At 39.1% G+C, this 22,571-nt stretch overlaps 1 protein-coding gene across 7 annotated transcripts in view; it reads right to left on the bottom strand.

The window, feature by feature from the left end:
- SUSD1 (sushi domain containing 1) overlaps positions 1-22,571 on the bottom strand; it is a 44,601-nt gene that overhangs the window by 8,844 nt on the left and 13,186 nt on the right. For all 7 annotated transcript variants that reach the window (XM_061455141.1, XM_061455145.1, XM_061455146.1 and 4 more), the window contains 5 exons: positions 15,856-15,950; positions 14,260-14,449; positions 13,201-13,295; positions 11,913-12,099; positions 783-876 (listed from right to left, as the gene is read on the bottom strand). In XM_061455141.1, the coding sequence (XP_061311125.1) occupies positions 783-876; positions 11,913-12,099; positions 13,201-13,295; positions 14,260-14,449; positions 15,856-15,950 (661 nt within the window). The remainder of the gene's footprint in view (positions 1-782; positions 877-11,912; positions 12,100-13,200; positions 13,296-14,259; positions 14,450-15,855; positions 15,951-22,571) is intronic.

The following is a 22,571-nucleotide window of genomic DNA, read 5'->3' as shown; positions in this document are numbered from 1 at the left end:
TCATCTAATGCATAAGTTCACCTACGAAACAATACATACAAAATGAGCCCCTGAAACAAGTTATACTGTTTAAAGCATGAGAGGACAGATATCATTTGCAAAAAAAAAAAAAAAAACAAGATCAAATTTGTCTTCAGACATCTCAAAACAGTGTTTTATCTATAGTATCCAACCATAGAAAGATTTAAGTACCAGGTTGTTACACCAACGCTATCCTGAAATGTTATTAGCTTTCAAGTATTTTCTGTTCTAGTGCAATGTTGAATTACAATTACCTTTTCCTTTTATCACCGACAGCACCACTTAGAAAGGTGTAAATCATATTTTGGCAGTAATACACTAATAGTAAAACACTACTTCAGAATATGCCAAAATACAGATATTGTTCATTTTCTCTGGCTCCTAGAAAAAACAAATGTACTGCTGCATGAGTTTGCTGGAAAAAAAAAATCACATGGGTAGACCTGTGCTTGGATCCATCAACAAAAATCTACTGTGGTTTCACTGCAGATAAAGGTGGAAAAAAAAAAAAAAACCCACAAAAAAATTCCACAAAACAGTGAAAACACATAATTATAAACCATAGAATTTTGCTTCAGAAAGCAGGGAAGAGTCTGAAACCAAATACTACTCTGCTAAGGGAAAAGAAACTGGGAGTTACAGCTTAAGTTTTCTCCCATTGCTAACAAAACCAATCTAACTCCCACAGAAAGTTTCAATATGTAAGTAACATAAATCTGCAGAATATTTTTTGAAAGGGTGAAGAGTGCACAGAGACAAACCTGACTGGTCCATTTTGATCTTCTGCTTTCCGAAGTCTGAGCAAAGGTGCAGAACCTGTTACTGAAACAAATTCTACAGCTGGGAAAGGGGGATCTAGAAAATAAAAAAATACCAGCACTTCAGAGAGATTTTAGAAATACTTCAGCATGAGGGTTCCTAGCTATTTCTTCCCCCCAAACTCCTACGTTAACTGAGCCTCAAACCCCTGACAGCTGAAATCTGCAGGCAACATGAACAGTCTGGTCAAGGAAAACACAAAGTGAATATGAGCATGATGGCATGGCAGCCCTAACTCAAACCTCTGTACTGACATATGTATCTGCTAACTGGGAATAACAGAGATGCCCCAAAATGATGGTAGACTATGGACAACTGAGACAGGAAACAGCTGGAGGAAGCAGTATCATTTATTAAACTAACTGAAATGGTCAAGGACAAGAAAAAGTTGAAACTCCAGGCACACAGCCCACTACAAGAAATAAAGGAGTATCTGTTCGTGCCAAATGTGCTTTCAAGAAAGCAACTTTCCCAGTTAGTACTCACAGTCAGCTGGCAATATCCCGTGCCTTAAACTGGATTTCAGTATGGATACACACACAGCTCCAATTTGGTCTAGTGGAATTTGCATCAAGGCCAAAATGGAACAAATGCTTCTTCCCCTAATTTCAATGGCAATGATGACAGCTGCACACTGATATGGAAATTACCACTATCAGCCTGGCAGCAAAAATGAAAAGAGATTCAGTATGTACAACCAAGGGGGCAAGAGTGTGAAGCATGGATACTATTTACCCCAGAAGTCTGAAAGAACTAGCACAGATATTTACAGGTATGGCTAGGCTGTTTGAAAACTGCTCTATCAAGCTACTGATGTGGTATCTGACTAAAGAGTAACAAATGCAGTGCTTATGTACAAAAACAAAGCTTCAGAGCACCGTTAGAAAGAATAATCAATGTCATGGAGGCAAACAAAAGTAAATAAATGAAGATCTGCCAAAGCTAAGACACATCAGACAAAATGATGTCTTGCTGAGACACATGGAGTTTTCAAACAGCTGGAATATGGATTGCTGCACATATATATTGAAATATAGGAAATCATTAGTTCAGCATTAGAAAAAATGTTAAGTGGGTAAATAACTGGTAAATAAAGAGCTGTCAAAATACACCATGTTGGAAGCAGAAGTACTGGGATGCAGGAAAGTTGCTAGAAGAGTTCCTCCAAGACTAAAGTAAGTGCCAAGTCTGCCATTCTGCTAACAATCATCGTGCAAAATCCTTGTGCATACAGATGCATTTTGCTGCTTAAACAATGTTAGTGTAAAACAAAAGCAGAATGGCGACATTATGCAAGAAGAGCTGAATCACCTTTACATCTGTTTTGCAGAAATGGGATGAAATTCACCAGTATGAAGTACATAATGGTGAAGTAGTTGGGACTATAAATATATTCTATATATTCTCTCTATATATTCCTATCTATTCTAAGCTTCTTTGAGTAGCAGGAAGAGTGTATCAGTACATCTCAGAATGAATGTTTATAACCAAAATGATCACAGGGAAAAAAAAAAAAAAAGAAAAAAGACTGCTCTAAAAAGTACAAGAAAGAGATTTCTCTAACACTAGAATAGTACACTAGAGGCACAGAGGGCCCAGGTGCGTCGTTTCACAGTGTCTGAAGTTCCAATCATCAGTTCAACAGAGCTAAGTGAAACCAGTGCAGAGGATGGCAAGAAAGAGACAAACAAAAGAGAAATTGTCATGTATAAGGGAACCAAAACCTGGTCTTTGTATCCTATGAGAAATAAGGCCTACATGATCTTTGCTTTGAACAGGTAAAACATGGGACAGGAACAACTTAAGCACAGTATGCCCAAAATAAATACAACAGTCCATATGAAGCATCCCTAAAAGAAAAAAACCCACTTTGCCCTTGGCAAAAACCATTCTTAAGAGAACCTCCTGAAAGCCTACCTAGCCAACTGAATTGCTCTGGTAGCTGCCTTTAACAGGTCCTCTTCAAAAACATGCTATAGCTGAACTACCAGTAGTTCAATTCCTGTAAACAGCTAGGAAAGTTTAAGGTTGAAATCAGAGTAAGATTTATATCTAGGAAAGCCTTAATGTTCTACAGTGGCCTTCCCCTAGCAGAGATACGACAGAAAACTCTTTCAGATAGTTGTCTGAGTTAATGAAGTGTATTGCATGGCTGCCTGCAAGAACAGAAAATGGTATTTACTTCAGAGGGTCTTTTCAACACTTCTGCAACTGCTTATATTGAAAAATATATAGTCAGTATTTCTATCAGAACAAAATGAACAAACAAATAATATTTGTCTGGCAACCTTTTTGTCCTTTGCACCTTGCAAACATAAGCAAATAGAACTTAAGAACTGTAAACCCTGCCTATAATTTCGGTCATTCCTCAGCACATACATTGCCAGAGGATGGTGTGAAAGGCAAATACATCTGTCCAAGTAGATTCATCTAGTACATTACTCCTACCTTCCTCTCTTTTGGCATCCAATACCAGCAGGAGACACTGTTACTAATTTGTCTTGAGAATGTTCCAATTTGTAAGAAAAACTTGAGAATTTCCTCTTTAATGACAAACATTTTGTGCACTGTATGCAAGAGTTTTGAATCCTTTTTTCCAGATAAGCAGTGCAAGGGTGAACATAGGGCAAAAAGACTGCTAAGTTAGTAACAATTTCATCTTTTTATTTTCTGTAATTTGATAGGAAAAATGCAGAACATGAAAATAAGCAGCCATCCAGTACTGCCAGTGCTAGTAAGTGGGCAAAAGAGAGCAAAATGTTACATCACACACACACACACAGAGTGCTCTTAACACTTGGGAGTCTTTTACCATTTTTACTTGTTGGTAAGAAATACAAGCTACTACAAATATCAAAAGGCAATCTGCCTCTTTTAGTAAGAAAAGTGAACAGATGAAATAAGAGAAAGAATGAAAGGAATTAATTTAATTTTTGTTTCAGTAACCAGAAAAGAAACTGAAGGAGCTATTCCCTACAAAGTATTTGTCCACTGCGAACTTTTAATAAAGCACCTTTCCAGCAATTTAACATTTTTTTAAAATGTCTGCTCTGAGGTCATCATAAATTCCAGATTTAAAAATCCAATGGAAAAAATACTGACTTAACATCATCTAGAACAGTGGGAGGGAAAAGGGGAATGCTACGAAGAAGGGGTGTTTGCACTAAGTGAACTGTAAGAAGCAAGCAAGATCTTTCAGTCTGTTCTAGCGCTGTCTTCGTTAAAGGTTTTGGGACTTTTTAACTCTTCACCAGCAGAACAGACTAACATAACTGTAGCAGCACCAGGTAAATACAGAAGAACATAGAAAGAAATGCAAATATGTCCTAAGATAGCCCTACTCTAAGCACCTCCTTGTCATAGCAATGCTATGTTACTAACACCTGGACATTTCATATACTGGCTTGTCTTCCACAGTCAGAGTGCACTTGCTGAGTTTGTCTCTAAATGTGAAGGCAGACAACAGGAAAGAAGGTACACATCAAGAATTTCATTGCAACAGCCCTGGGATACAGCACATGACTCAAAGCTGGAGGAAAAGCCAGCTTCACTGTAATCATGCCCTTCAGAAAAACCTAGCAGTTCCCTATTAGCTGCTGTAAAAGCAATGGAACAGCTGCATTTCTTCATTTAATCCTGGAAATGAACTGTTTACTTCTCGTTTTAAATTCCTGTTTGTTGCCAATATGATTTACTATGGCAGTCTGAAGACTTCACAGGCAAACAGCTGCAATACAAGGAACACGGGCAGTTCTGTGACATTCTCCAGTAGTGATAACAAGAATATTTAACGCCTTTCCCATCATCTGACCACTTGTACAGCTCTGAACCTGTAACTCTGGGACAACACTACTTAGCTTTGAATACACAATGCATGCAAGAAAGGTTGTAAGTTTCCTATACACAGTAAGGAGAAAAATGAATGCACAGATCTATTTTTATCCTACCCTATACATTGATATGTACAAAACCTGTTAAACTGAATGATTTGTAGCATATTAAAATAAGGTGCCAGCTTGGTGCCGGCACCGCCCTCCTCACAGACTGCCTTCATTATTTTGTGTTGATGATAAAGCTTTAAAAATACAAATAGAAATGAACAAGAGAGTTCTTCCCAAGATCAGGGAAATCAAATCAAAGATTCCTCTTAAGGCCAAGTACTAGCTGAAGTAACACAGTTTCGGTGACAATCACTTCCTTCAAACAAGTGATTTTTTTTTAATGGTTATTTCAGGACTTAACGACCAAAATACTAAATTTTAACCAACTAAGTAAAAAACAGCACTGTAAAATACAAAATAAATTAAAAAAAAGGAGATACAGATAAATAGAAAAGGTTCATATGTATTACTGTCTGAAGAGCCAATAAAGTTTACTGTACATATTAAGCACACTTGTTTTAACAAGAGTGAGAAGACGTTTTTAATTTGGAGAAAGACATTACTTAAAGAAGGGACAAAAGGAAGAAGCTTGAAAAAACCAAGACCACATCTAACACAAAATGACCATATAAACCTTCTTCAAAGACTGGTCATCTGTGGAAATATCACTCATGTGATTTCTTCTGCTGACTGTGACCTTTGTTCTCCTGATCTGTGCTAAACGTCACACTCTCCCGTTCCTCATAGGAAAGGTACGAATTCAGTGAGGGTGACAGTAAAACCAGGAAGGGAACTACTGCCCACTGCCATGCCACCAGCCAGGCAAAGCTCTGCTGGCTGTGCTGCTGTTTGGCCTCCTGCAGGTTTGGCTCCTGCATTGTGTGACACTGAGCTCTGCTTTGCAAAAAGTCCTGTCCCTGGCTGGACAGGACATGTGACACTGGGATGAGCAGCTCTTCAGACACACAAAGGGGAAGGCGCTGAAACAGCACTGGCCATGCGAGAGCAGGAAACTCTGTCCAGAGAACACGCAGCAAGGGGCCTGTTCAGCTAAGAGGCATGAGGAAATGCACTTTTTCTTCCTTCTCATCTGTGAAACGTCCACCCAAAAGCAAACAGTATGGAAATCAACTCAGTTCCTTGTAGCGGCAGGCTGGGGAAGAGTTTGCTGGTTGCAGCTTTCACGCTGACAGAGGCACTCACCGGCACTGCCCCCTTATTGCAGCAAGAGCTGCAGGACCTGCAGCTCCTATCACAGCAATGCTGGGCCAAGGAGCAAACCTGGGAGTAAGCCGCAGCAGGAAAGCCCACGCTGCACTGCTCCACACTGGGGTGGGCAGGATGGGAAGGCAAGCAGGCTGGTAAGATCCAGGATATGGGAACTGCAACAGCTGCCCAGCTGCTGTGCCCTCTCCCTGCTGAGGATCCAAAGCTCATCTGTGCCCAGAAACAACCAACTTCAAGGCTTCCTGAGTGACTTTTTAGAGCCAGGCAGAGCATAAACAGAAAGCGTTTCCTTGCTTCCTCACAAAGGAGATGGGGTACGCGTTTTCAGATGTGTTTAACTGCTTCAGTAAGCCTTGCTGTCTTACACAGGTAACGCTGAAGTCAGTGAAAGGTAGCACTGTCAGCAGCTCAGCAAAACAGGAAGTGGAGCTGCGAGCAACTGAGCTTTAGTAAACTGTTGGGATCTAAGCCCTGGGTCTGATGACTCCAAGCTGAGTTCTTGCAGCTGAAACACCTGAGGGGAAGGGGTTTCATCCAGAGGGACCTGGACAGGTTTGAGAAGTGGCCCCCTGCAAACGCCATCAGGTTTAACAATGCCAAGGTGCAAGGTCCTGCACCTGGGTCAGGGCAACCTGGTATCTATACAGGCTGAGGGATGAGGATTTGGGGGTGCTTGTGGATGAGAGATTGGACATGAGCCTGCAACGTGGTCTTGCAGCCCATTAAGCCAAATGTATGTTGGGCTGCACCCAAAGGAGCATGACCAGCAGGTCAAGGGAAGTAATTATCCCCCTCTATTCCGCTTTTGTGAGAACCCACATAGATACTGAATTCAGTTCTGGACTCCTTAGTACAGGAAAGACATGGTTCTGTTGGAGATGGTCCAGAGGGGGCCACAGAAGTGATCAGAGGACTGGAACACCTCTCTTATCATGAAAGCCTGAGAGAGTTGAGCTTTTTCAGCCTGGAGAAGCAAAGACTTCAGGGAGATATTATTGTGGCCTTAAAAGGGGCTTGTAAGAAAGATGGGGAGACACTTCTTAGCAGGGCTTGTTACAAAAGGACAAGGAGTAATGGTTTTAAACTGAAAAAGGGGAGATTCAGACTAGGTATTAGAATAAATTTTTTATTATGAGGGTAAAGAAACACTGGCACAGATTGCCCACAGAGGTGGTAGGTGCCCCATCCCCGGAAGTGTTCAAAGTTGTGTTCACAGGGCTCTGAGCCACCTGGTCTAGTTGAAGATGTCCCAGCTCACTGTAGGAGGGACTGGACTAGATAACGGAGGCATGGATATGAACTTAAGTATCATGCATTTGTACAGCCTGCATAGGAATACAAAGTGCACGCATGAACATACATATGAAATGTATGCGCCCTCAGCAATTTTGCCAATGACACCAAGCTGTGTGGTTTGGTTGATATGCTGGAGGGAAGGAATGCCATCCAGAGGGACCTGGACACGCTTGTGAGGTGGGTTGATGCCAACCCTAAGAAGTTTAACAATGCCAAGTGCAAAGTCCTACACCTGGGTCAGAGCAATCCCAGGCACAGCTACAGGTTGGGCAAAGAAGAGATTCAGAGCAGCCCTGCGGAGAAGGGCTTGGGAGTGCTGGTCGATGAGAAAATGAGCATGAGCCGGCAGTGTGCACTTGCAGCCCAGAAAGCCAACTGTATCTTGGGCTGCATCAAAAGGAGGGTGACCAGCAGGTTGAAGGAGGTGATCCTGCCCCCTCTACTCTGCTCTTGTGAGACCTCACCTGGATTATTGTGTGCGGTTCTGGTGTCCTCAACATGAAAAGGACATGGAACTGTTGGAACAAGTCCAGAGGAGGGCCACGAGGATGATCAGGGGACTGGAACACCTCCCATATGAAGACAGGCTGAGAAAGTTGGGGTTGTTCAGCTTGGAGAAGAGAAGGCTGCATGGAGACCTCACAGCAGCCTTCCAGTATCTGACTGAGGCCTGTAAGGATGCTGGTGAGGGACTCCACTACAGACTGTAGTGACAGGACAAGGAATAACAGGTTAAAACTTAAACAGGGGAAGTTTAGATTGGATATAAGGAGGAAATTCTTTCCTGTTAGGGTGGTGAGGCACTGGAATAGGTTGCCCAGGGAGGTTGTGAATGCTCCATCCCTGGCAGTGTTCAAGACCAGGCTGGACGAGGCCTTGGGTGATACGGTTTAGTGTGAGGTGTCCCTGTCCATGGCAGGGGGGTTGGAACTTGATGATCTTAAGGTCCTTTCCAACACTGACTATTCTATGATCCTATGAAAGTGTTTACAGGATTGGCAGCTAATTTTCTCCTTACATTAAAAATAAAAATAAATAAACCAGACTCAGGTTTTAATCACCTCACGTTCGCTATTACATAAATCAGAAACTCCCTCCTCTGCAGTACTGGTGCTTTGAAGCTGCACACTATCATGGACTGTCTCTCTGAAGGAACATGATATGCTGTCAGAGTAAATCTCAGGCTAAGAGCTCTCCAACAGCCTTTCACTTCCTCACTGCAGAGTAATTTGTTTTGTCCATCTTTTCCCAGACTTTAAAGAAGTCCTCCTATGAAAGGATGAGGGTAAATCTTTTTCATCATACAAACAGAGCAGAACAATAACATCTTTTCTGTTTGTGTGTACATCTATGGGCAAGCAAACAAACTAGTCATCGCAACCTGATCTGTAATGCAGTACGTTTCTTGCAAACTCAGATGAAAGTGCAGGGCTCCATAAGATTATACTCAGTACATGATAGAATTAATTCTAATTCAAGTCACTTTCTAGACTCTCTGCTTGCAAGCCCACTTTCTGACTTATGTGTTCATAATAAGAGAGAGAGTATACACACACAAGAGTATGTGGCCTGCAGATACATATCCTGCAGATATAAACAGATTCAAACATCAACAGTATTTTAAAACAGCTCAACTGAAGAAGTTTCTTTTAGGATATTAGAAGCAAAAGCAAAAGCATTACATCTTTCTCTATTATTTGTTTTTTTCAAACACTTGAAAGTGGTTTCAAAATTATGTCTTTTTAAATTTATATGTGAAAACCTCTAACAAATGGTCTTCATAAAGGAAAAGGAACAAAGCCATGTGTAAGTAGAGTAAATCCCAACAGAAGTAATGAATGAAAAAGTACACCCACAAGACACTCTTTTCCTTATTTGGAAACAGACACTAACGCTCTTGCTTAAAAGACAATCTTGCTACCATCTTTTTACAACTACAATATAATCATTGCGTAATCATTTTTCATAGTTGACTCAATGTCTTATCTCAAGTAGAGAGGTGCTGAGAGCTTGTCTAAAATAAGCTAAGACAACATAAAAGACTGTGCAAGATGCCTGTTGCTGGAAGTATGAAAGGAGTAGAATTTCAATGATCCATGAAGCATTTGCTAGAGTATACTTACCATCCACAAGATGATGGGCAACATCAATTTTGTATTCAGCACTGAACTATTTTTAAAGGCTGCTACTTGCCAGGGATAAAAGCAGGCTTTTAAGTCCCATATGTTTGCTTTTTTCCCTTAGAAATACTATGGATGTAACATATCCTCATTCAAAGGAGATACAAATGTAGATACAGATATTCAGCATATAGAAATAGCTTTCTTAACATGCATTTTCAAATCTTCCTTTTTGAAAAAAGGCAAAGACTTATGGCTAACATTTACATGCTTACTGTATTCTGCAGCAGTCTTTAATAATTTACAGATGTCTATCCTTGTCAGGAAATTAAGTCTCTTAGGCAGTGTTCATTCAACTGCCTGGGACATGCCTCTTCACAGCAGTTCAAACTCTACAGTCAAGATTTCCCAAAGTCTCAAAATGTGGGAAGCATGTGGAAGACAAGGAGGCGCAACATCTGGATTTGCCCCCAGATGGGGAAACAGACCAACTGATGGTGCATTTGTTAAAGGATGCTGTATGAAACCTTGGACAACAAATGAGGCCACCTCCAGTACATTAACAGTGAAACACTTCTGAAAGCCTCAGGTTCCTTAGAGCCTCTTTGTTTCAGGAATATCTTACACTTACACAGTACCATTTAGCCAGAAACCCAACAGAGCCAAAAAACACGTTTCAGGCTTAAGGTGGCAGATGAGATCATTCCACCCACCATGGAAACACAACCATCTGGTATAACAACATACATGATTACAAAATAATTGGACAAATGAAGAAGCAAATTATACGCCTACTCTAAAATTAAAACTACTTTTATATAAATAAAGTTGCTTGTATAGATAATGCAATTCCCAAAACATAAGGCACAGAAGTCAAAGGGACACTGCCAGAAGAATTATCTTAACTCTATCATTTTCATCTTGGTTAAACTGAAATAGCAACAAATTCAACACTTTTGAAAATTCTCATTATTTGGTGAGCTTTTCAGCATGATCACTGCTAGCTTTTTAATTTTCACTCAATTTCAACCACCAAAAAAAGAAAACCACCTATTTTTATTTTTTGGCTTCTATTAAAAAAAAAAACAAACCCACAATATGAATTGTCTGCATGACAAGTTTTGGATGAAGATTCCTAATGACAGAACAGCACCTATCTTTTATTGCTTATTGAAAAAACTACCTACCAGATACAAAATGGCTCGCATAGCAGGATCTTCTAAGTGACCTGACTTTTACATGAAGACATTTTCTGGGGCTATGCATGTACATTTATTAAGCACTAAGTCAGCAGAGATGGAAACATGCCAGCTGCACGAATACCACTTCACATAGCACCTGCTGCAAAGTGCTCTCTAGAGCTCTGCTGAGTAAGTGACATGATGCAATCTTGCAGAGTTTAGGAAATATCACAGGATGAAAGAGTAAAGAGCTATATCTTTACTCTGAGTATGTATTCAAAAATTACCTCAGTCAACCAAATTCTGAGACAGCTTATTAGCTTATACAAAGCTACATATACTCATGAACTCATGGATGCTACTTCTGAGTGGCAGCAAGTCAACTTCCAAAAACTAATTGCGTAATTTCATTGCCAAATCCCCACAAAACTCCCAGTCATTGTATATCCTAAACAGTAGCTTTAAGAAACTTAAAGATGTTTAAAGGGATGTTCTGCCTTTCATGACACTTAAAAACTTTACATTCACTGTTAAAAATATGGTCATTTATCCATTTCAAAACCATCACAATCCCATGGTGGGTGGACTTCGTAAGCAATCGAAGAGAATTGGTTCCATCTAGTGGCTGATCAGAGTTAAAGGCATTCAGAGAATTTTCATGTTTCGTGCCATTCCAATTTGTGGCCCCAGTGCGAAGAATGATACTAGCACCAAACACTACACTTCACAACCTAATACAAAAAATCTGACAGCACTGGGATTGTGTAAAATTGTTCTAAACAAAAAAATGAGCTAAAAAATGACACACAGTTTTTATTGTAGCATTTCAGTGCCATAAGAATATCTTGCTAAATAGTGAAGCTGAGACTCTCCCTACAGAATGTTATTTGCTCACATGCCTTTCATGTTTTGTACTCTACTAATTAGAGATTAAGGTATCTGTCTGAGGTACTTGCAGGACTCTATGCACTCTGGATCCTTGCAGACTTTAGTGAGAATCTGTTGTTAAAAATACCCATAGGAAGTGTAGTTGTGCTTCTATCTCCACAGTGGAGAGAACTTCTACTGAAAAAGTGACTTAGCCTCTACAATGATAGCTCCTCTAGATACCAATCTTCTGTCTAACCCACCAAACCATCTTTATCTCTGCTGTGCCAAACACTCCACCCTCATTTCTCTCCCTCTTCTGCTGCTGGACTATTAACAATATGAAATTTGTGAAAACAAACAGCAATGAAAATTTTGAGCGTGGAAAGAGCACTTTAACAACCCACTATACAATACTAAGTCAACCATGCTGTTTCACTTGAGCCTCTCAGACCCAGTAGGTGCTTTTATAAATACATAAAATAAATGGCAGGACTTACCTGTGATTTGTGTTGTTATGGAAACAAGCAATGAAAAATTCAAAGCTGCCATGGAAATATTAACAGAGTAATTGGTGCCTGGCTGCAAATCAAAACAAACTTCTGGAGCCTGCTTGTGTGTAGTAAGGTCAAAGATCATTTCATGAAAGAACTCTTTCTGATACCAACGCTGGCCTTGCACATGAAACTGTAACGAAACAATCACAGCATGGAAATTCCAATGTTTAAAAAAAAAAAAATCACTTGCATTCAGTCATGTCATGCTCTAAATTAGAAGAAAGAGCAGAAAAACACACCACTGCATAGAGACTGCAAAAAATGTTGGCACTGACAGTTACTCAAATTCAAATGCTTCCTAAATTTGATAGGAATTGCAGTCCCTCTTGACCATCTCTGACATTGTCCTAGTTCTTTCATTTCTTCTCCTCCTAGTCTAGAGTCTTTTTTATTATAATGTGGTTTCCTCTAAGTCTTGATTTCCTGCTAACATGCAGGCTTCCAGTAATAGTGTATTTTCACTACTGTACACCCAAATGGTGAAAAGTTACAGAAGTAACCTCACATGAACACCTTGCCTGACCCTAACAACAAGTCAAAATCAAGTCATTCTGACCTATGTCAAAATGCTAAATACCCTCTCCAGGATCTGCTTACAGACAGCTCTGTTTCCAGGCAAACTTACAGACATGGGGTTGTTGTGTTTTTTTTTTTGTTTCAGTTGGATTTTGTGTGTATTTGTTGTTGATGTTCCAAATTATCATGAAATTATTAAGACCTCTCGTGACCATTACTGTTAATGAAAACTAAAATGCCTGCTGTATTTTAATAATGTGTTAATTTTCCTCTAAATAGATCTTGTGCTTCTAGATTATCTCTGAGCACCTCAGCACAGATATCTGAGACAACAGCAGATGGTCAAGAGTCCTGTCAGAGACAGCTCATGTAGAAATGCCCTCCTGGGATGAGAGAAGATTGAAGACTTGTCACCAGGCAGTGGACTGTCTTTGTGGAACTGGAATAAAGCTGTCTGAGCCCTGAACATGACAAAGCTGAAAGTACACATAGGAAGGGCAAAATAGAGTAGAACGGGGAAAAAATTAAACAAGAAATAGGAGAGTACAAAAGAGGATAGTGGCTGCTTTCTTTGCTGAAGGTTGCTGTGCAAGCTTACTCCCTGAGGTTTTATGAGCTGTTATTAGAATGAGGAACACTGCTAGCAGTGAGTGTCTGAATTTTTTTTCACATAGGTGATCGCTACAATTGTTTTCTAGATTCAAAATACACTTACCGAATATCTGTCTTCCACATCAGTTCCCCTGACATTTCTCTGCCATTTCAAGCAGGTATCATTAAAAATTAGTACATTATTGAAAGCTTCCTTTACTGTAAAGACAATAAAAAATGGGAACAATTTATTACAAAAACTTCACCTCTTCAACTTAATTGAATACGAGCAGCTGAAACTAAACAACAAAAAAAAACAACAAACAAACAACAAAACGGGGTAGGGGGGCTATTTTAATTCTGTTCTGAGAAGGAGGTAGAACCTTTTTGAATGAACAAACACAGCAAATAAAGCACAAACATTTTCCAGGGAAAATGGCTTTTGGAAAAGCCAAGCATGCTGTTCAGGAAATCAAGGTATGACTTATTTGTCCAGACTTAGGGAGGTTAAAATGACAGAATGTTCCAGGGGTTCGGACCTTCTGATGCAAGTAAAGTTATCATAGAACAATTTGACACATTTCTCAAGGTCTGTTCATCAGAATTAATATGTCAGACAGCAAGATTAAAGTTTCCATGACCAAAATGCTACAGAAACCTGCTATTAGAACATGTTTTCTCTACAATTACTGGAAAATTGCCAGAACACTGCTCATCACTGCTAAACATAGGAACATTATCTATAATGCCCACATTTAGATTAGTATCACACAGCTCAGCAACAGCAAATCCCCCCATAGGCAGAGAATAGGTTTTCAAGACAAGGAAGAGAAACCAGTAAGCATTGTACCACGGACTGAAATTCCAGCATGTAGCCAGGAATGCCACTGCACCAATCATGCCTGAGCTGGAAGACAAATCCTGAAGAAGTGAATTTGCCAAACCTTTCTGAAGGGCACTTACTGCCACTGCTATGTTTGCTCACAGATTCAATGGCCACAGTGTGCAGAAAAACCTCTTGCAGGAAAATAAAATGCTGCTGATGGCTATGTGAGTGTAGCCAGCATAAAGAATGCGATCGTCTAGGAGACAGCCTGTTATCCTGTCTGCTAGACTCAAAACAGTCAATTCTGCAGCACAGTAAATTCTTCTATAAGCACAGAGAATAGAAAACACAACCTACCCTTTGTTTGAACTGCTAATATAACTGAGACAGGGATGTCTGTGGAAGAAATTGTAGTAATATTCACCACGTAGTTACTGCCAGAGTCGAGATCTAAACACACCTTTGGATTATCTTCATTTGTCGTGATGTTAAATATCACATCTTCTGAGAACATCTTCTCATCCCATCTCTGGCCCAGTATGTGAAACTATTGAAGGATTAACAAAAACGATGGTACAAGTGGTTGTGGCTTTCCAAAATTCAGAATACTAGTTCAATTAAGCCTTGAGAACCTAGGATTACATCCGATTTAGAGTATCAGCTCAATTAAAAAAAAAAACCAAAAAAAAAAAAAGCTTGTGATTAACTGTTTTGGTACAACAAGATGGCTTAATAAATTAATCCTTAACTCATCTAGTTGAGCTCAAGGCAGTCCAGGTCCAGACTGTGTTCTGGACTTTACTGCATGCATCCTATGCCTACCTACATGCAAACTAATACTTGTTTGTACTAGTAAGTTTGTACTACCTAAAAACTGATACGCAGTTTTCACTATTGTGAAGCATCTTGCAGATAGCCGAATTCAGGAAAAAGCATGTGCACAGAGCACATTACATCAGAGATACACAGCTTGCCAGTTGCCACTGGTATATGAAAAGCTCTACTTTTGAACCATTAGGTCAATTGGGAATTTGGCTTTTCCATCTCAGCAGTCCCTCATAAAGGCACAGAAACTAAAAATAAATTTTAACACAGGAAGAGAAAGACAGATTGTTTTCCAAAATTATTACTCAACCTTAGTATTTTCCCTATCCTGGAAATCCTTTTTCTTTTGCCCCCTACTTGTACATTTAAAAAAAAAAACAAAAAACAGAACAAAACTAAACTAACAAAAAGCCCACACCAAAACTACAAACAAACAAACAAACAAAGCCCCCAAAACAACACACAAAAAAACCCCACCAGAAAAACAAAAAAACCAACCCAACCTTTCTTGGGATCTTGTCATTCTCAAAACATACTAATTCTTATGTTGTACTGGCTTTTGGTAACAATGATTGAACTATTTGTTTCTGAGAATTTATACCTTAACTTTTATTCTTATGTTTATAAATGGGGTAAAAAATAGTTACCAAGGTTGTTTCCTATTTCCATGGAAAACAGTTCCAAAACGTCCAAATAAAAGATAGTTGAACCTCATGAGCAAAGTATGGTATTTCAGTATACCCTGCATTTCTAACAACTTACATCCAGTATCTGCAAGTGATAGATACACTGTTTACTTGAAATGTTTGCATCACAGAGGGGGACAGAGCCCAAGTTTTGCAATGTTTTCTATGTCAATGTGACCTTGAGCTCTACAACAGAATTTCGCTAAAACCAAGTTGTGCTGAAACACTTCTTAGATACTTTCAAGAAGATATTTAGGTGATTTACTTTTGAGTTTTTCACCTAACTTTAGAATAGCTACTTGTTTCTTTCCTAACACTTCTAGGTTTCTATGGAAGAGCAAGAGAAACAATTAAAGAAAGCCACAAAACTAATCTCCACTGCTGCCTCACCAGAATTAACCAGGACAAAGCTACTCCCAAACTCAAATACTGCCCCACTTACTGTGTATGTTTTCTGCACTCCTAGTCTTCCAGTTTTCCTTTCCCACTTCACACACGTTTCATTGAATATGGACAAATTACTGAATAATTCCTCCTCTGTGAGCAAAAACATGAACATGGAATGAAAAGTTATTTCTCATGCAAATCTTAACATGTTTGGAGCAATTGTTTATTTCTTTTTCTCTGTTTGGGGGAGGAGGGAAATTGTTGGTTTGTTTTAGTGGGGGTCTTTTTTCACGCTTGAAAAAAAAAAAATGACGCAGACAGAAGGCAGGTAGCAATTTTTACCTTAAGTGTGTCAGCTGCTAAAATTAAAATACAAGGCTAACTGAAGAAGTATGTTCCAAACAAATGACTGCAAAGTCCTTAAACACAGAATGAGCATTAAGTAAACTACCGACCAGTAAAAACAAAATATTTTGCTAGGCTTGCATTTTAGTAGAACATTTCAATCCTAATGACTTTGAAGAGGACATTAAAACTACATTACAATTTCCTCTTAGCAAAGGAATAAGCTCATTAACTCTATCAGACCACTAATATGTTCTGTTATATAAAAGCATACATATACAACAGTGCTGCTTCTTGCACAAGGATTTTCAGCATATGCTGAAGACTAGAATCTTTCATACCACGTGACCAATGCAGACAAAATAGTCAATGAGAAAACACATTTTGCTCTGCTTCATACTTTCCTCCTAGGCATAATACACTGAACTTGCACCACATCCAGGTATTCCAACAGTTCTGGCTGATGTTGCTTATGACAGCATTACACCACCTGAAATGAAGAACAATAAACACCCCACTTCCACTACTGCCACCCATTCTGTATTCTCCTTGAACCTGAGTGCCAGAGACTGGATCTCTTGATATGCAACGATCTGTCTTCTAAAGAATGAACCACTCACAAGTCAACTTGAAGACTTTGTAGACCACTGGATCTCATGGATTAAAAGGCTCATTAAACAGCAAATAAAAAAAGTAGTGTAGATTTAAAAGAGCTGTCTAAGAAAAAGAGCCTGCCTATAAGCCAACAAACTTAAAAAAAATGCTCTTCTAAATACAACAACCTGCATCAAAGCTATTCAAGAAAGCTTCTATGTAAGATTGGAAAAGAGCTTTTTGTAGCTGAATTAATGTCTTTGGTTCCTTATCTGTTTGGGTTGCTTTTTTAAAAGATGTCAACATTTTTCATTGTTTGATTATAAATAAAATTATACAACATAGTCACAGTGAAATGCTTTTCAGAACAAACGCTAGATTAAAAGAATGAAGCCCACAGAATTAAGCATGTGTGGAGTATAGTTGTAGAAACCAGAGCTACATCCTTCAACAAACCTCTGAAGAGCTGGCTTATGGCTCACAGAAAAAACACAGCCAGGCAGATCAACTCGTATGTTTTTTTCAGGCAATTCTCTCACTGCTGTCATCAGACAGAGCAGTTGCCTTCACATGACAAGGTAATGAAGAATCGCCCCAGAGCTAAGAACAAAGCTTCTTCTGGTCACAATTCAGACTGACAATAAATGTATTTGCTCCTCTTCTTTCTTTCACCAGCCTTCAAACATTCATTCCTTTGCCCTACTACCATATTTTCTTGTTATTTCCAGTACAAGACCAGGGTCATACAAATCTAACCTCATACACACTCCAAGCTAAAACGCCCTTACTAGGTGCTGAAAAAAATTAAGGGATTTTACATGACAGCCTTGGTAGATACTTGAGAAACATTCACTCAATACTTGGGAGTAATGTCCTGCTGTAAAAGCAAGCACAGTTCAGGGCACTCGTTCCTCTGTATGTAAACTTCAATCGCCATTTCACATGGAGCACATGGACAAAACACCGACACTGAAATAAATCAATACATCAATAGTCTCTAAAATTCCTACATACAGGCAGTTCATTCAGAACTAAAGTGTAACTGCTTAAGTATTTTGCAGCACTTTTTTTTATAAAAACCATCATAAACTGTTTTCTAATAATATCTCCCTCTCCACATATTCAAAAAATAGATGCCCCACTCCCTAGACCTGTTGTTACCCCAACGCCAAACTGTGGTTAAATATGGAAATGCTATTGAAACCTTCCTCTTCTAGAAACAGAAGAGATTAATCTGCATGTCCTTCAGAACAAATTTCCACACACATGGCTGTGTGATTAGATGTCTCTAAATGATACTTATTATTATGTTTCACAGTAATGTCTAGAAACTCCATAGTATTAAGACTTCTGTACCAACACAGAGCAAAAAAAGCATGTTCAGCTGTTGTGTTCTTAAATCAGATACATTTTTATTGAGAGACTGGATGGCAAAATTAACTCATTAGAGCACAGCCAGAGAGAGAAGTCTGCATAGCCATGAGATCTGAATAAAAATGCATAACCAGAAAAGTAATCTCTGAGACTGCCCAGCAAGAAAATCAGGCACTTGATTCACGAGTTTATAAAATAACTTTTCAGAACAAACATTAGATAAAAAGAATGAAGTCCACAGAATTAAGCCTGTGTGGAGTAGAGTTGTAGCAACCAGAGATACACCCCTCAACAAACCTGTGTTAATTTACACTCAGAAGAGTTGGCTTATGCCTTACAGAAAAAGCACAGCCAGGTAGATCAACTCATCTGTTCTTTTTTAGGCAGTTTCCTCACTGCTGTCATCAGATGTATTCTTTAAATCAGATACATTTTTATTGAAAGACTGGATGGTAAAAATAACTCATCAGACCACAGCCAGAGGGAGAAGTCTGCATAGCCATGAGATCTGAATCAAAATGCATAACCAGAAAAGTAATCTCTGAGACTGCCCAGCAAGAAAATCAGGCACTTGATTCATGAGTTTATAAACTACTCATGGGGAAAAAAAAAAAAAAAAAGAAAAAGAAAGCAGCAAACAACAAAAAAGTGATTATGGCATGTATTAAGGAAAGAAATCTTACAAAGTGGTCTCCTTGGAAGGAAGAGGGCAGAACTAACAGAATTTTTTCTGTATCTACATCACTTTTTCTGTTATGCCTTCTGAACTTTCAGAAGGGTAAGGCCACCATGCAATTACTATACATCCAAATAATACCTGGCAGACTTTTCCTCAGAAGTTTCCACTCTAAAAGGGGAGGAGTGAAAGAGGATGAAAAGCATGCACAGAGCAAACACTGTAACATTATGGATTTTCTAAGGAGCCTGCTTTCTCTCCCTCTTACTGATCATACACTAGGGATAATCAAATGTACAGTAAGTGTCTGGTTTAATACTAATCCCAATAGATTAAACACAGTACCCAGTAACAGCACAAAAGTATCTCTGAAAGAACTATTTTCGCACCTAAAGGGCCCCAGGTTTTCTGACAGTTTAATTCTACTGTGAAATCTAACAGTACCAGGGACTTACAGAGCCTAGGAACTCTCTGTACCTGCCTGGCCTCAGCAGTTGAGTCTTCAACATACCTGATTTTGATCAAAAGCTTTCACTCAGACTCAGAAGTGAGATGGGAGGACTGAAGACCCTCAATTTACCCATACTTCAGCACTAGAAATTTCATCCTTTGATTAAGCGAGAAGACCACTGGATGTCACTGCTGCTCCACAGACCTCTACGTTAACCTCAATCTCCTTCACATGCCAAGGGATAAGGTCCTAGAAACAACATGCAAATGGCTGGAGTCCAGAACAGAAGGCTGTAAAAAGATCCTGGAGGAGTCAAATACTGAAAGGCAAATTTGGGAGAGGGTACAGAGATGCAAATAGCAAGGAAAGACAGGTACTGGGAAAGAGAACACAAATGGGAGAATGCAAAAAGTGAGCATCAAAGGGATTCAGTGACCATTAGAGGACGACAATGTTAAGAAAGTTGATGTTAAGAATACCAAAGAGATTATTTCTAAAAAGGAAAACACAGAGTGGACATCTCAGTCTTCTTTACTTCACCTTTAAAAGCTCTGCTAGGAAGGAGGGGGTCTCTCTATGCATGAGCAAGTGGGAAAATCATAGTAATTACAGCCAGTGCATTAATGCCTGTAGTGTTACGCTCTTCTGCCTTAACCCTGTTCTAGGAAGACCAACCTTAATCCTTCACTTATCCTCTGCAAGTTTAGGTCCTAGTACTCAGTGTTATTATTTGCTGATTCAGAAATAAACCTGAACTCAGAGAGAACTTTATGTTTAAACCTTAACTCAGAGAGAACTTTACGTTTAAACTTTATGTTTAAAACCACATGACTTCTTTCACATATACAATCCACTAGTCCTCAATTGAAAGAGCCCTTAACTACAACTGACCTCAGCTTGAGATACATCTTATCAGTGAAGTATTTCTGGACTTGCATGGGAAGATGGTATTTATCAGAAATCAGATAGAATCAGCTCAAATCTAACATTTCATCTTCTGCAAGTAGCTAAAAGAGCATCCACATGTACAAATTCATTTACTAATCTCTTCCAACCAATCCCCACACATACATGCAATTTAGGAAAAAATAAAATCCAAATATTAGCTTTTTTGTATGTTTTGCCTGTTCAATTCTGTGAAAACTGTGAATGATGCTGCAAATGCCATCTGCTATTAACATGTACCACACTTATGTTCAGATAGAGAAATGAAACAAGTGCAAACAATATTTTAAAGACAACTTCTGTCCAGATTGTTTCAAGGCACCTGTTCCATAGCACACAGGCAAATTCCTCTTGCACAGGAGCTTTTGCAAACACACATGGAGTTTATTTTACAAACACATACCTTCAGTATTCAGACCTTTTAAGGCAGCATGGTAAGTTTTTATGATTTTTTTTTCACATTTTGAGTAACATACTTGCTTCCATTTTAACTAGGATTGTAAAATTTCAGCAGGTTTTCACCTTCAGCCCCAAACTTTACACAGAAGAAATCCACAAAGAAACAGCAAAGCTGCAAGCAGACAGTCATTCAGGAAGGAGCAGACAGACAGCTAACAATTTACTACTTCCTTTGGTCAAAAAATATTACCAGGAGACATCCAGGAGCAGAGTAATTCATGCACTGAACCAGACTGACAAAAAACACAAGAGATGCAATTGTGAGCACACTTACAAAGGAAAGATGTACCAATCAAGGGTGTCAGACTAGCCAGGATTAGATAGACTGGGATTAGAGATGCATATGATTTACTCCCAAATTGAAGGAGAATCCCAAGATTACTATTTGTCATCACAAACTTGGTAATTATTAAACTGGTTTCAAACAAAACAAATAAACAAAAGCCTAAATAAGCCCTGCAAAAAGCTATACTTTTTTATTTGTTTTAACTGTCACTGGTTTCATCACTTTAAGAAGCAGCACCTCCCATAACACAGAATACACCTGTTTTTCCAGGCAATTAAAGAAATTACTAGATTACCAGATGTCTGGATTTAACGTATCAAATTAGGCCTTTACAAGAACTTTACAAGATTCTTTTCACTGATGACTATAATTATCCTAATTGTTTGGTGGGGTTCTTATTCCTACAGGACCATGGGTTTTGAATCAGTGCCAACAGATGCAAGTGACACCTTTTCCATTAAACTCATAACTGTTGACATGAATTACTCACACTACAGCTGGGAATAGAAATTAGGACAGTGACAGTTACTCATTCATTGTTGTGAGGAAATTACTGATACTGCCCCCCCAGAAACATTCCAGCTGCCCTTCTGTATCATCTCTTATTGTACAGGTAATGATTGTACAAGAGAGTAAAAACTGACATCCCACAGAATTCCAGCTAGAGAGGAAATCTGCCATTGGGAACAGGGATAAAGCACTGCAGAAGAAGGGAAAGTGAAAGCAAAGGGAAAACAACTGTGTATTGAAAAGAAAGCAATGAGACCCTCTCAGCTGCATGGAAATTACCTTTGCTGTAGGTCTACAGTTAGATTACACCTAATGGATGAATATGCCCCATTTATTCCAGACTGGATTCAGATTTCACTTTTGATTTTTTCAAGGCCTTTTTAAAATTATTTTCACAGTATTATTTTCCTCTTCTGCAATGTTTTCAAGTGCTTACTGCCCTTACTGCCTAACATGACTTTGGAAGGCTCTTAGAACCTACCAGTAAGATTGCCATGCTGTCATACTCAGCATCAAAGGGAAACAGAGGTCAATTTCCCCTGTTCTCTACAACAGCTGCTTCCCCCTACTTGAGTTTTGGAATGTTTTACTAATAATGTGCGTTACTTTTCTATGCAGGCCAGATTAACTCCCTCCCTCCAGCTGTTTTACATACCCATGGACTTTTTCCACCCATGTGCAATAGTTGCTTCTTTTGCAAGGACAGTGTTTCACTTAACACATCAAAACCACTTTAATGAATGCATTTCTAATAACAGTGAATTGTGGTACTGAAGACTTATTTAAATACTGAAAGTTGTTCTTTAATCCAGACTTGTATTTTCTTCTCCTTGGATAAAAATAAGGCGAACAAACAGAATACTAGCAACCTCCAAAGACAAGAGATGTAGAGGAGTTTTCTAGAGAAAGAGTCTTCAAGGATCAGAATAATGAGCAGCAGCCAACCCAGCCTGTGTGCTTATAGCTGGACTACAGCCAATTGTTACAGAAAAGATAGATGTCATGGTTTAAGATGCAGTGAAAATGCTCTTCCGGACAAGGATATCTCTAGGACTTGGGACTGGGAAATTCAAAAAAGCTTGATGAATCGTAGAAGGGAGGACTCTGCGAACAGGATGAGGAGAGCTGCAG

The sequence above is a fragment of the Pezoporus flaviventris genome, unplaced genomic scaffold (assembly GCF_033815535.1).
Source record: "Pezoporus flaviventris isolate CSIRO_AGI_PZ_B2104156 unplaced genomic scaffold, CSIRO_AGI_Pfla_v1 ptg000018l, whole genome shotgun sequence".
In the NCBI taxonomy this organism is placed as follows: Eukaryota; Metazoa; Chordata; class Aves; order Psittaciformes; family Psittacidae; genus Pezoporus; species Pezoporus flaviventris.
This window is presented reverse-complemented; position numbering and strand designations above follow the sequence as displayed.